Source organism: Formica exsecta, unplaced genomic scaffold, assembly GCF_003651465.1.
Source record: "Formica exsecta isolate Colony F162 unplaced genomic scaffold, ASM365146v1 scaffold191, whole genome shotgun sequence".
NCBI classification, from domain to species: domain Eukaryota; kingdom Metazoa; phylum Arthropoda; class Insecta; order Hymenoptera; family Formicidae; genus Formica; species Formica exsecta.
The window spans coordinates 1,199,847-1,216,908 of NW_021849211.1; the positions used below are offsets into that span (position 1 = coordinate 1,199,847).

The 17,062-nt window shown below is 30.7% G+C and overlaps 1 protein-coding gene across 1 annotated transcript in view; it reads left to right on the forward strand.

Annotated features, from left to right (window-relative positions):
* LOC115233820 (zwei Ig domain protein zig-8-like) overlaps positions 1-17,062 on the forward strand; it is a 116,278-nt gene that overhangs the window by 54,068 nt on the left and 45,148 nt on the right. Inside the window, exon 2 of the mRNA XM_029804422.1 lies at positions 2,483-2,585. Within this exon, the coding sequence (XP_029660282.1) occupies positions 2,531-2,585 (55 nt within the window). The 5' untranslated portion in view covers positions 2,483-2,530. The remainder of the gene's footprint in view (positions 1-2,482; positions 2,586-17,062) is intronic.

Consider the following 17,062-nt stretch of genomic DNA (forward strand, 5'->3'; position numbering starts at 1 on the left):
TAGTTATAATTTAAAAAATTTATAAATTTTCGTAAGCAAATTTTAATTGTTTCAGAAATGATTAAATCCAATTTTTATAAACTTGTATATTTGGCAGATTTATTACAAATTTATTATTAAACCCACCAAAAAATTTTTTTTACATTTTTTTTATTTTTGCATTTAAAAGTATATCTTTTCCGATTGTACCATTCAAACAAATTACAAGTATTTGCAATTACAAGCATCTGTAGCATTTAAACATTCGGATGTGTAAGCCCCAATTTAACTGTCTCATTATCACGCAAGCAAGTCCATTAAAAATTCGCAACTTGATTAAACCTTTCTACGGCATTTCCATGGAAATTAAGTTATAGTCCAATACTGTCGCTGTGTGATACAAGCAACATGAGAACAGACGGCGTAGCCCTTTGGCGAAATAGATTAACATTGTCGATACATCGTCGATGTCGATCAACGTCCGTGACACAGGAATGCATTTGTCGCAGCTATATCTGTTAGTGGGATAGTATTACGCGACCATCGATACGAATAGTTTTGCACAGGTTACAAGATATAATTAGTAACAAAGATGAGATACACTAAACGGATCAAAAATTTGCATAATTTATTTAAAACAAATTGATATTTTGCTCAACTCGATACTTTATGTACAATATCGATATTTTTCAGCAAGTTATTAAGGTGAACATATTTTTTAAAATCTATTATCTTTTAGAAAAAAAAATCAAAAAATCCGAAAATATTGATAAACATATTATTCACATGCCATTTATTAACATTTTTTATTAACTTATAACTTACATTTTTTATTAACTTATAATTTACATTTTTTATTAATTTATAATTTTAATTATATAACACTAATACATAGTTGGGCTTTATTCATCTATTAATTAAAATGAAGAAAAGGATCGATTATCCTGAACCTTTGATCGATAATTTTGTTAATATATTTTATTATTACGAATAATATGCAATTTTTTTCTATTAACGACGTTTTCAGAGGTCTTTATTTTATTATTGCTTTGAAACATTTGATAGTACTGTTGATACTATCGATACATATTATATTTCATGATCAGTATCAATTAGTAAACGCTCTAATATATAGCAGCATCAAATTTCGAAATCAAGTACTCTATATTTTGATATCAATGTGATTTTCCTAAATAAACGTTTGATAAGTGAATTAAATAAAAATCAGTGTTATATATTAAATTGATTCCATCACTAATCGTAATTGCAGCCGATATCGCAGTGGCATATATTGACCATAATTTCGGCAAAGGAATGCTTAGTCTACGAATATGATGGGACTTAGAGGGCCATAAGCGAGGCTCGTTGAAAACCCCTTAGTTTTCCATTATACTCCTTATCCACCTTTTGTTCTCTCTTCCGCAATAACCCTCATTCTCCGTTCTCGTTTGAGCTAATAACGACGAACATGATCCACATTAGACAGCTCTCTGCTGCTTCGAGTGCAGGAAAGTTGAGCGTGTTGCGAGTAAGCTTCCGTCGTTCTCCATTATTACCGAGGAGATACTTAAAAATCGCTAGTTTTATGAGAGTTTGCATAGCTTGAGAGCTTCATCGTGCGCAAATGTCTTATCAGCAAATATTGTGATTAGAAAAAAAAAACAATAGATCAAAGCAAGTATATATATATACGAAATATCGGGACAATTAGTAAGTTGCAAACATTTGACAGACATTAAATATAATTAAAAAAAAAAACAAAAAAGTATAAAATTTTTAAAAATATTAATTGTATGTAGAACATAAATATTGTATTATTATTTGATATGAAATAGCCACAGAGAGAGAAAGAGAGGGAAAGAAAAAGAGCTACAAGTCTTTTAACAGTATCTCGTCGATATTACCATATTTATAATCGCAGTTATAGACTGTAACATTAAGTTATTATGTTATACCGACAACTGTACTATAAAATGTAAAATACACGCCAATACCATATAAAGATATTAGGATATAAAGTTTATAAATTTATAAGTAAGTTTATATACAATTTATATTATTGCATACTGTATATTTAATTGCTGATACGACTGTTATACTAAATATAAATTTGTATATAAATACTATTGTGTATATAAATAAAATAACATATAAAAAAAATTGAAACTGTAATAATATATCATTTTGTATTAAAGTATCAATCTTGCTGAAAATGAAAGATAATTTATTTGCAACTAAATCAGAGCTTTATTTTCTACAAAAGTGGCACAATAAAAATGCAATAAATGCATTGGATAGTAAAGAGGATAGAAGATGAAAGGCAGATGGTGGTGCATGAAACGGGAGCGGATGAATTGATTCATTCGTATCCGACGCGATACTTGATCGATTATCGAAATAATGAACGCCAGTCTCAGCGACATGAAGAGCCTATTGCGGTGCATTCACTGCTTTCGAGGAGCGAACTATTAATACGGTTGCATGCGCTTTTTTTCTGTTACAGATCTGCCTCGTGAATGAACGCGAGATGGACGTTTGAATCGAAGCCGTCATGGCCCCGTTCCTATTGATCCTGCCGCTACTGGCGTCATTGATACACCCGATCGGTAAGTGAGGCTCTTCTTCAATGTTCCGTTCGCCGGAAAATGCAATGACGTCGGGATAAAAAGCGGAGCGCTGCGTCCTGAAATACGAATCTCTCTCGCTTTCAGTGGCGCTCTTTGAAAATTGCGCATCTGGTTGACTAGAGTCGATAATTAATTGACATGTTAAACAAATTACCGTGATTAACGAGCGCCCTCGTTCGCGTAGCACGGATTGAAAATCTTACGGTCGAGATCGAAAGATGCAGCAAATTGCAATGCATACACCTCGCATTTATCTCGCAAGTTGTTGAGATGTAAATTTTTATCTAGCAATGATATCGCAATATTATTAGTTTATTAAATTAAATAAGCTCAGCATCAATAAACAAGAACAATACCATACATTCACTTACACCTTGCATTTATCTCGCAAGTTGTTGAGACGTAAATTTTTATCTAGCAATGATATCGCAATATTATTAGTTTATTAAATTAAATAAGCTCAGCATCAATAAACAAGAACAATACCATACATTCACTCTTAAAAAAAGCATGTTAAGTCCAATATTAACTTGCGTACAAATTAAAGCCAAATAGCAAATATAATGTAAAATATTTTAAGTGGATATAAGTAACTCTTCTTTAAATGCATATAAAATATATTATATAATAATAAATCGTAAACCCGAAGTAATTAACACAACGATAAGCTCATAGTAAATAAAAAGTTTTGGCAGCAAAATAACAATCAATAACATATTCGGCCTTGGCGGCATATAGCACTCTGTTGTTTACGTGTTACGGCCTTGTCATTATTATTTTACGGCGACACTTGAACAGTAATGTAGTAGTGTGCGAGACGCTCCGTCAAATTCCTTTTCTGAATGCGATCGCGACAAGTATCGGAAAATGTGAGCAATGAGCAGTGACAAATTATAAAAGTTATAAAAGAAAATAACTAATAGTTAAGAAGAACATGATAAAAGATTTACGTCCAGAAATAGTCGCTCATTTCTATCCAAAGAAAAGACACACGGCTACGACTAACTTTCTCAATCAGTAGACTCAGCCCGATCGACTATTGGCTCGTTTGTATTCATGATGAGAAAGTCGGAGCTATCATTTTTCCGCATACTTTTGTTTCCCTCAAATAAATTCATATCTTGACCTGGCTAATATAACACATTTTTAGTTCATCTAATCTATATATTTTAATCTAAATAAAATATATATTTAATATAAAACTATCTTTCTCTTGAATAGCCTGAATAATGTGTTAAAAAATTGTTATAATAATTGCAAATTAATTAGATATGACACACATAATTGAAAGATCTAGCGGAATATGAAATATAAACGAAGAAAATAATGATCGTAAAAGAGAGATATTTTTTAAAAAATTATTACTTTCTTAACAAATTTATTTACTTCTTTAAGTACATTTAGAGAAATATCATATGATGTTAAATAAAAGATTGAAAAATATTGTCATAAAATTTACTCGTATAAATTTTAAAAAAATATGTTAACTTGCATGTGGAAGTGTTAAAGCTAGCTGAATGATAAATCTTATTAATTTATCACAAGTTTTTATTTCTATGCTTTCCTCCCATCTCTCCCCTTCTTTATATTCAAAAATCCATGAGACCATAAAATAAAAATTTTGGAAATACATCTATATATAAATATTTAACTGCGTATATCAGTACCAATATATTTTGTTTTTCTTTATACAAACCACAATTCACAAATGGAGCAAATAAAAGCAGAAATTCTGAATAACATGTAGTGGCACTGTACACGCTATATTACATTGTCTCGCTTACGTTAACACAGATTTATCACCATACGCGTATCTAGGACGAAACTTTAGCTTGACTTAGCCCATTTTCAGGAATATACTGTATGTATGAAAACCGCGATGAAAGCAAACGCTTTTAACTGCAAGATGTTAGTAGTTAATTTATGATGTGTAAATCTTAATGCTTCTATATAAAATGGAAATATAAATGTTAGAACTTAGCGAGGTCATTTAACCGACGAGATGACAAGATGCTATTAATCGAATAGCTTGCTATAAACATATTTACTATGACATCTTAATAATTGAATATCGTAAAACAATAATTGTAATAATAATTATTGAAACGTGTCAATGTAAAAATAATGAAACATTATATGTCGAATATTATAATCTCCTAAATATGGTATCTCATAAATATGGTAATCGAATATAAAATTTTTATTTAATTTCGAATAAACCATAGTTCTCCAAAAATTATATTTTTAATAAATTTCTCGTTGATAGGTAAAAGAACTTTTTAAACTCAAACGTTCCACGTCTCCTTTTTGTAACTCACTATAAAGTTAACATTCCGCGCCTTTCATTGGACGATAAGAAATTCCATGCTATCAAGTATCCCGAACAAATCGATCCCCGATACTACAAGAAAGGCTTTACCTTGCACGCGTCGGGATCATTCGAGATTCCAACAAGATATAGCCAGACCTGGTCCTTACCATGATAATGCATGGCGCTACAGCAATCGTGAGAAGAAATACGAGAGGGGCTAACGCAATTTATTGCATCCCGCAAATATGATACGCGCGGGGAGGAAGGAGGGAAAGGGAAAATAGTCGGGAGAAACGATTGCGGTAGAACTGCAAAATTCCGGCGCAACGTGCGCCTCATTTCAAACGTCGACATCTAAATCGTAAAGCTCCGTGCAGGGTATATTCCAGGAAAACGTTCATTCTTTAGTAGGTCATAGGACCTCGTCGGGTTCTTGACTTGTTTCCTTACAATTATACATATATTACACGTGCACCTGCAATTATACACGTGCGGATTATGCAGTCTGCGTATTGCATCAACGCACGCTTTTCTTCTCTCTCTTAATCCAGCAAAAATTTGTTTATACAATTACTTATTTTATAAAGAGATATTTTGATATTTTTTACATTTTTCTATTCCCATTTTCAATAAATTACTGCAATCAATGCACTTCAATAAATAAGCGTGTGAAAGAAAAATGAAAAATATTCAAACATTCAAAAACAGAATTATATTTTATGAAATATATAAACAAATTTTATAGACTTGAGTTTTGAAATTAATAACATTTTATGTTCGTCTAAATAAACTATCGTATTCATTAATAATGTTTTTGAAAAAATAATTTTTAGTATGATTTAACGTCTATCGACAACTATGTCTATCAAGTTATCTTATATTGCCTCTAATAAAACCGTAACATCACAAAACAAGAGAAGAAAACCAACGAACTGTAAAGAAAACATCGTTTCTGACAAGATGGAAGCTGAAAGCAACGGAAATGTGCACAAGTAAACGAAACTGTCGGTGTTGCTTAACTGAAGTACACAGTGAGTGCCGTAATGACGAGCAAACTTAATTTGCACAATCAGCCCTACAGAACCGAATATATCCCGCCATTATCTACCATCCTACTCAAAAGAAGTGGTACTTATAGCAAATTACAATTAAACTAATCCACCAAAAAACATTAGAAAATAAAATTGTCCCTTTATTTTTCAAATTTTATTGTTTGCAACTTTATCATTAAAATCCGAAAATTGCCGTCTTAAAATCTCTGTTAAGAATACAAAATCAAGATAAAAAAATTATTAATGGAACATAATTCTTTTAAACAATAAATTAGAATTTAAGGAATATTTAATAAACAATAATTCTAAAACGTTTTTATTGTAGAGTCTTTTAATTAATATTTTATTTATATTCCACATTTTTTGGATACATTTTTTTTTACTTGATAAATTGAAAAGATCTGTCTTAATTATTTCATGATAAAATGATAAAGTTGCTGTCAATTAGATTAGCAAATTACCTCTAACTAACTGCCACCGCGCAATGTGCTTTTTGCACAGACAAACTAATAGGAGTTAATTACTGCGGAGCACGTAGTAGTTTCTTTCCTAGCAGCTATAGTCAATAATAGGACTTGCGGTGGTTAGGAATGAAACCGCAACATGAACATTCCAGTTTAACGGAACAGTTTTGACATATAAATTTGTATAACTGCAAAATTTTTAATACAAATTATATTTTTAGCAACATAGAAATAGCGATAAAAAAGAATTAACCTCCAATATTACAAAATTATATTGTAAAATAGCACATAAAGTATTTTTTTAAACAAAATAAGTTGTTAATTTAATAATTTTTTTAATACAAAAATAAACTACAGCAATATATGTATATTTATCTATATAATTATATCAATATGATTTCGGATTTTACACATAAAATTATAAATAAAATTTTATTTTAAATTTTTTAAGGTCGTCTAAAATTGACTTTAGATTCAAATGCCTGCAACTTAAATAATATTGATTGCATTTGCGTGCAAATAACATGTGTCTGCTTTACTAGAAGAGACATGCAAGCCAAGCCAACGTCCGAGAATTTAATATCCCATTAATTGCGAATATATTGTAAGAGAATCGAGAGGAAACGATATTGAATCCCACCGTCATAACTTTTTAATCGTGGCGCAATTTGAAATGGCATCACGGCGTTTTGATTACATCGATATCATGTGCGTTTCAACCTATATGGTATATTTATCACTGCTACAGAAACATTTATTTTCAAGACCCTGCTATTACCAAACAATAATAATTTATATTGAATGAAGCCAAGTAAAACTGGTATATTTTGAAAATTATTATCATTAATAGTCGCTATATATCTGTAATAATACAAAATAAGGAATTATATAAAATTTTAAAAAACAAAGCAAAGAAAAGAAAAAGAAAAAAGGGAGATAAAAAGAGAAGAAAAAAAAGATATGCAAGTTAAAATAAATTACCGTCATTTTCCATTTTTTGAAATATTATTAATTGAGTTCATATTTTATGTTTATTGACTAATTTGCTATTTAATTTACTATACTAATTTATTATTAAAGAGCAAAGATTGATCACATGATATCGAGTTGACACAAGCGTGATGTATTTCATACAAAACCTGTATCCATTGATAGATCAGAAAGTTCATTCGATCTACCTTTCGATCACTGAATATTTTGTAAATATAAACTGTGCGATAGTCTATAAAAATATTGTTCGCGTGCAAACTACCAATATTCTGTGAAATAAGATATAAGATATGTAGTTGTATATATAAAAAAAAGTATGTATCCACATATTTTTTTTTAAGCGTCAATTTAGAATTACAGCAGATATTTCGATGAAAACTCAATTATATTCGTACAATATTATTCGTCAGATCAGTTAAAACGCTTGAACTTTCCAGCAAAACATTTCAGCTTGAAAACTCGAACAGACATGAATATTATTTGGATAACAACTGTTATTGAGATTTTATCGCACGAAGTTGTAATACATATTACATGTGACGCTACTTTCCATTTAAATATTTTTATAAAATGCAATGTTTTACAATATCGATAAGTTTTATACGCGCGCGTTATAAAAAATATAATATGCATAAAATACGGCATATTGTGAAACATAATATAAAACTTTTGTATAACGTGCTGTGCAATTGTATTGTATTGTACAAGAAAATATTGATCCTATTATCAAGAATTTCACTTCTAAAATATACTCCTATATATATTTTAATGGGTATCAAATATACATATATGTCACATTGCACATATCAAAATTTTCGAACCCTCTACGATACATCGACCAATTTTATATTTCAGTTATTAAATTGGAGAAAAGATGGAGATATCAAGATCGTATCTCAGTTTTTATTAAATTTCCGCTAATAGGCAAATCATTTTTTTTAAAATTAGTGATTTATCTAAAATCATTGCCCTAAATCAGCAGATTACGAAAAGGTTTTCAAAACAGTTTTGAAAGAGTTTCGAAATAATGGTTGCCGTAACGTATTAAAACCCGTTTCGTCTAAATAGATCTTTAGACACGCTGACGGCTTTCCTATGTGCGCACGAGACCTTTGTGCGACGGTGGTCAAAGCCCTTTCGTTATCGATCGTGTCTCTATCGTGAGTTGTCGGCAACTATAACCGCTGAAGTTGATCAATGGAGCGATAGAATCACGACAAGGCGCACAAATGTATTAATGCATGAAAGACTGTATATATACACGAGGCGTAGATTAGACGATTTCCCTTCGCAAAGTGAATTCAATTGCACTATTTTTAGAATTTATTGCGCATACATTATTATATTACGAATGTACGCTTAATAAAGCTGCCATTCCACATTTTTTGGATACATTTTTACTTGATAAATTGAAAAGATCTGTCTTAATTATTTCATGATAAAATGATAAAGTTGCTGTCAATTAGATTAGCAAATTACCTCTAACTAACTGCCACCGCGCAATGTGCTTTTTGCACAGACAAACTAATAGGAGTTAATTACTGCGGAGCACGTAGTAGTTTCTTTCCTAGCAGCTATAGTCAATAATAGGACTTGCGGTGGTTAGGAATGAAACCGCAACATGAACATTCCAGTTTAACGGAACAGTTTTGACATATAAATTTGTATAACTGCAAAATTTTTAATACAAATTATATTTTTAGCAACATAGAAATAGCGATAAAAAAGAATTAACCTCCAATATTACAAAATTATATTGTAAAATAGCACATAAAGTATTTTTTTAAACAAAATAAGTTGTTAATTTAATAATTTTTTTAATACAAAAATAAACTACAGCAATATATGTATATTTATCTATATAATTATATCAATATGATTTCGGATTTTACACATAAAATTATAAATAAAATTTTATTTTAAATTTTTTAAGGTCGTCTAAAATTGACTTTAGATTCAAATGCCTGCAACTTAAATAATATTGATTGCATTTGCGTGCAAATAACATGTGTCTGCTTTACTAGAAGAGACATGCAAGCCAAGCCAACGTCCGAGAATTTAATATCCCATTAATTGCGAATATATTGTAAGAGAATCGAGAGGAAACGATATTGAATCCCACCGTCATAACTTTTTAATCGTGGCGCAATTTGAAATGGCATCACGGCGTTTTGATTACATCGATATCATGTGCGTTTCAACCTATATGGTATATTTATCACTGCTACAGAAACATTTATTTTCAAGACCCTGCTATTACCAAACAATAATAATTTATATTGAATGAAGCCAAGTAAAACTGGTATATTTTGAAAATTATTATCATTAATAGTCGCTATATATCTGTAATAATACAAAATAAGGAATTATATAAAATTTTAAAAAACAAAGCAAAGAAAAGAAAAAGAAAAAAGGGAGATAAAAAGAGAAGAAAAAAAAGATATGCAAGTTAAAATAAATTACCGTCATTTTCCATTTTTTGAAATATTATTAATTGAGTTCATATTTTATGTTTATTGACTAATTTGCTATTTAATTTACTATACTAATTTATTATTAAAGAGCAAAGATTGATCACATGATATCGAGTTGACACAAGCGTGATGTATTTCATACAAAACCTGTATCCATTGATAGATCAGAAAGTTCATTCGATCTACCTTTCGATCACTGAATATTTTGTAAATATAAACTGTGCGATAGTCTATAAAAATATTGTTCGCGTGCAAACTACCAATATTCTGTGAAATAAGATATAAGATATGTAGTTGTATATATAAAAAAAAGTATGTATCCACATATTTTTTTTTAAGCGTCAATTTAGAATTACAGCAGATATTTCGATGAAAACTCAATTATATTCGTACAATATTATTCGTCAGATCAGTTAAAACGCTTGAACTTTCCAGCAAAACATTTCAGCTTGAAAACTCGAACAGACATGAATATTATTTGGATAACAACTGTTATTGAGATTTTATCGCACGAAGTTGTAATACATATTACATGTGACGCTACTTTCCATTTAAATATTTTTATAAAATGCAATGTTTTACAATATCGATAAGTTTTATACGCGCGCGTTATAAAAAATATAATATGCATAAAATACGGCATATTGTGAAACATAATATAAAACTTTTGTATAACGTGCTGTGCAATTGTATTGTATTGTACAAGAAAATATTGATCCTATTATCAAGAATTTCACTTCTAAAATATACTCCTATATATATTTTAATGGGTATCAAATATACATATATGTCACATTGCACATATCAAAATTTTCGAACCCTCTACGATACATCGACCAATTTTATATTTCAGTTATTAAATTGGAGAAAAGATGGAGATATCAAGATCGTATCTCAGTTTTTATTAAATTTCCGCTAATAGGCAAATCATTTTTTTTAAAATTAGTGATTTATCTAAAATCATTGCCCTAAATCAGCAGATTACGAAAAGGTTTTCAAAACAGTTTTGAAAGAGTTTCGAAATAATGGTTGCCGCAACGTATTAAAACCCGTTTCGTCTAAATAGATCTTTAGACACGCTGACGGCTTTCCTATGTGCGCACGAGACCTTTGTGCGACGGTGGTCAAAGCCCTTTCGTTATCGATCGTGTCTCTATCGTGAGTTGTCGGCAACTATAACCGCTGAAGTTGATCAATGGAGCGATAGAATCACGACAAGGCGCACAAATGTATTAATGCATGAAAGACTGTATATATACACGAGGCGTAGATTAGACGATTTCCCTTCGCAAAGTGAATTCAATTGCACTATTTTTAGAATTTATTGCGCATACATTATTATATTACGAATGTACGCTTAATAAAGCTGCCTCATATATACAAATATTACAAAAATATATATTCACATTTTGTCATATACATGGGTCGAAAAATGCTTTCTTAAAAAGTTAGCGCCCAAAAACCTCTAAAATCACGGTTATTTTTTACATTTTTACAAATATCAGGGAAAGTATGCGTTTTTTAACAAAAATTTATACAAAATATTTATATAAATCTATATAATACTATATACTCTCTCTCTCTTTCACTTGTTGTATATATTAAAGATTTCCTACATACACAGGGGGAAATTCTGAACGCTGAGTTACTTACATAAATATATATAATATTCTGCATGGCAATCATTTGCAAGACAAGTAACTTTGTGCGATTATTCGCGCGTATCCCGTCACCGCGCGTAAAACACCGGCGATCGTAATTAAAGCGCGAGCGGATGATTAATCCCCCGATACGAAATCGCGAAGTGTAATCTTGACGCGGAATGTAACGGCGAGCCCTTTATACATCGCCCTCAGCCTTCAGTATATATACCATGCCTTCTCTATCCCGCTAGCTGTCGTATTCGAAATGCAACCACCGGCGTCGGTTGCAACTAGGTCGCCGGCAATTACGCTAGTTATTCACTCGGTTATTCGGAAGTAAAGCGGGGTGGAGAGAACGAGATTATCGCGGTAGGCTCGGAATTTAAGATTTGCCGTGCATGTACAAGCCGCAAGGGGTTGTCTCCATCCTTTTTCGCGACGTCACCTTTTCGCTTACGGGGCTGCTGCATTACTGAAACATTTTAAATTGCATTTCTCTCTCCTGTAGCTTTTCTGAAAATTCTATCACTAATTTGTCACTGCTAACAATAAGAGCAAAACAGAATTACGCTTTAGAATTACGAGATTCTAAAGTCTCGGAAGAGTTTTATCTGAACACAATGAGTTTACTTACAAAATATCCAAACTGTCACTTAAGTGAATAAATAATGATAAATAAATTTTTTCTTACACACGTATACACGCGGGCACATATAAACTATTAATATAAAGTTAATAATAATATTATAATTTAATTATTTAATAATTTTATAAAATTATTTATATGGTAATTATATTAATTAATAAAAATTTAATCAATTTACTCTTAACATTAAATTGTAATCAACTGTAAGTGGATGAAAATTATTTTCAATAAAACCGTATCCGAGGCATATTGCTTCATATATTCATGTACATGCTTCACTAGTAATGTTGACCGCATACAGAGTCAGGCGATGTGCAAACCTGTTGACAAGCAACCAGAAGCAACACCTGTGCCATTGGTGTAATAATCTGTCGCGCTATATCACGGCGCAACCTCGTCAATTTGATATATGTGTGAACCATAAAATACATCTATATTCCAAGACTCGAACTTTGATTCGAATAAGATAGATAGTACGAAGATTATAATAAGTAATATCAAAATGCAAATGATAAATATTGCAGTTGAAAATAACGCATGATAAAAATATTGAGCTTGCATATTGATATATATATAAATCTTTATTAATCATTTATCATTTTTATCAAAATATTAATGTTTTCTTTGCTAATAAAATTCATATTTATATTGTAAGACAAAAACATATGGCTCTATTCTTTTAAGAAATGAGAGGAATTGCCTTTTCTCAAAAAGAATTTTCTTATCATTTTTTATAATTTTCGAAAAAACAGCTTGTAATACTTTACGTAGACCATCCTGTACATATTTAGTACGACTTAATTTTTTCTATCATCGTTTAATCTATTGACATTTCTTGATCTTTGCTACAATATTACGACATTAGCAACGTTCCATATAACAATTTCGCATGATGCCTATATTTCGATTTACGACACTGTTCGAAGTTGGTACATGGAAGGTCGACAAGGGAAGTTTCGACATATTCATGTACTAAAAGGCCAGTAATCTCATAGTGGAGAATATATAGCGCGGAATATCTCGAGTTGTCAAATTATCATCCTGCATATGCATAAGCGCGACGGCGATGTAATGTATATCTAAAAGCGCTTTATACTTTCTGAACACGCAGTGTAGCTTAACACAGCAATTTCCGACAACATTGGCTATTCTGTATAATTATGTATTTCGAAAATTACAACGGCTTCATTACACTTGTATTGCGGACATACTATATATATCGCGTATTTTTTATAAATAATTCTTAAATCAACTTTAAAATTTTTCCATTTTTAAATAAAAATGGTAAATTATTCTTATTCGTGCTATTTCTTAATAAAATTGTTAATAATATGCTAAAATGTATCGTATTATATATCAAAAAAAAAAAAAAACTTAATTCATTGTTAGCTTATGTATGAAAATTTTACGAAGTATACGAGATACTCCAGAACGATCGCTATTTTTCCTTCTTTCAGATTCGACCATGCGAGAAATACATTACAAAAGACAATTTATTCGAGTTACTTCTCTTACGATATTCCACAACCGATAAAATAGCATTTTCGGTATGTTTTATCACTGCGAGATACATAGTGCACGCAGTCGCATAGGCATTGTCCAATGCATTTCGAATGAGCTGACACGGAAACTGGCTGCCCCACGATGCGCGCGAGCGATATAATATTTTTAACACATTCGGTCATAAAAATTCCATCTAGCGTCGACACTCGACCGAAAGCGAATTTCTCGATCTTGCGAAGCCATTCGATGCGCCAAACGTCACCGGCACAAACTCGACGCGACGTCGACGCCGTATAATATTCTCGGACCGACGCGATTCGGTTTACGATGGTGGCTCACGAAGTCGTTGCACATACGTTACACGACGGTAACTGGTCCGGGGAAACTGCATGAACCCGCGGGACCAACGACACATGGACGGACAAGCCGCAAAACGGCATTGTTGTCCTTGGAAAGCGATTCACGGTGTAAATCGAGAGAAAACCGTACGAGTTTCCGCGAGATGGAACACAATCGCGGAAAAGCGCGATATGTACGGAGTGCCGGAAGCGAATCAATCCCCGGTGGAAAAGTTTCGGCTGTTTCCGAAGCGAGTTAAACTTTGGCAATACCGAAGCGCGGGACAAACTTGCGACACCTACTTACGGACCTTCGCCAATTCATTCTCCTGCTCGTTCGACCGTTCGCACTTTGACGCTCGTGTATTAAAGTCAACGCGAGTAACGAACAACCACGTTTTCGTCGACCGAGCAAGATAAATATCAATAAGAAGTGGCAGGAAAGAGATTATCTTCCAGAAAAAACACGATGTAACACAAAATAATATATACTTAATAAAAAATAAAAATATTCATGTATAAGCTATTTTTCTTACTAATTTAACAAAAGATTAATATGTGAAATGATAATTCAATTGTATGTTAATTAAGATCTTATTTAAAATATTTAATTGAGCTTAAAAATCAAAAATATTCTAAACATTTCTTATTAGGGATTTTTAGTAATTAATTGAATTAATTATTTTTGCTATTAAAACAATACAGCAATACATTTACAATATTTATAGTATTTACAGTACCATTTTTGCAAATTTATTCTTATTTTATTCATTCTATTTCTTTTACTGCTTGTGTCGCTTATATCCAATTTTTCAGTTTTCATTAAATCTTATCAATGGATTTTTCTTATCTATTAAATTCTTGTAATGCAAAATCAACGCAGTAAAATTTATCTTTAATATATACATTTTACATCTTTAATATCTTCTTTAAGTGCGCTTCAATAATATACTCTTGAAAAAATTTCTTTGTCATTAAAACCCTCCGTACCAACGATCACGGATAATTGATACATACTTTGTGTTTATAATACCACGATATTATTCTCGTAATGACGCCGAGAGATATCGTCTTGTAAGCCCATTATAAATACTCTATCGATAGCAGAGAACCGATATTGCGCCAATATATAGCTAACTGTTCGCCCACTATTTTAGTACGCTGTGTCGGATAACATACAGCGCTGAGATTACTGAGAACGTAACGTTCGAACACAATTTCCTCTTGTCTCTTTATTCATCGTTTGCAATATACATGAATGCGAACTCGAAGGCGAACTGGTGTGATATGTAATACTCTACGCAGCTATTACCGATTCAGTCGAGTCTAATCTGAACTAATCATACACATGTATGGCAACATAATCTTCAATATCCTCAGTCTATATTGAATGTAGATAGATGTAAACACCAAAGGGAAAGCTGGAACGCTTTAGTCCAAACATGCGCGTGTTGACTGCTCAAATGACTTCTTGCAATAATGAAAATGTAAACATACGTGTCAGAATTTCGTAGCAACGCCGATCCCATCAACAAAGCAGAACCAGGCGAGCTAAATTTCAATCTGCTAATTGTAATTTTCAACGTCAAGTGTCTTGGCAATAAAGTTTCACGTTAAATTTTTTATTAAGACAAGATTCAATTGAGAACAAAGTTTCGTTAAAATTCTTAAATATCTTTAAAAAATATTTTTCTTCGCTAAAGTTCTTTGATATTATACAAACTTTGCAACAGAAAGTCTCCATTAAAAATACTATATAGATATAAAATGCACGAAAAATAGCCAGCTCCTCGCTAAAGAAAAAACGTCATAAAATTATTTATAATTGAAACAATATGTAATAATTGCGCGTACTCACGTATTAATAATGAAATTTTAATGAAACACACGCACGTATTGTACTTATTCCTCATATGTGACCTATTATATCTCACGGATTACATTCGGATTATATATTCAATATCAAATAATATTTTTAACAAATAAAAAATAGCACGATTATATTTCAAGTATTACGCGTTTAAAAATAAGCTATATTATTTGCGCGTGTTATTGTTAAATATGATAATTACATTAATAATCCTTTTATGCAATAACCATTTTGCAAACATTATGAAATTTGAAGTATTATCCAATGGAGGAAAAATGTTTGCCAATTATATAACGTACTTATTATTGGAATTTATTACTAATTTAATTAGAGAAACAAAATATTGAAAATATCCATTTTCTCTAAGAGTATACTTACATATTTTATTTATAATGTTATTATCATTATGTACGAAATGCGATAAATCGTATTATGCGATATATTAATATTATTTTACTACAAAAAGTAGAATTTATTTTGTAATCGAATATCTTAATATTGGATAAATTCTTTTTCAATATTTATGGCGTAAATCTTGCACATTTTTAATAAATCTACAATTTTTTTTTCTCGATTAATTATATTTAGTACACGTTGTAATAAATTTTTACGAAATCTATCTCTGAATTTCCAAAAATAACTGGGATGCTCGACACATTCTTGACCTTTTCTTCCGATTCAAAATCTATTTCCAATTTCAAATTCTACAAAAACTTTTACTAAACTGTTAGTTTGACAATCCACTTGACCATTTACTATCTTTAAATGGATTGTTGAAGCTAGAAACGATTTAACAACCATCTTCAATTAACGAATATAGAACAAGAAAATTAAGAGATCGTTAAAGACTTAGCGAACATTATTTGATTATAAAAGTTGATTGTCTCTTTGGTCTAATTTACGTAACTGTCATTGAAATTCACGAACGATCCGAAGTGATGAAGTACGAATATTTAGTTTTAATTAACGTTACTTTAAAAAATCAATATACAATAATACATTCTAATTAATACTTTAATAAATTAAAATATACATATTTAGTTTAACACTATTATTTTTATTAACTTCAATTTAATTTTATATATATATATATTTATTTATTTATAACTACTTTAATTATCTATTTTAAACATTACTTTTATGAATATATGTTAGGACATCAATA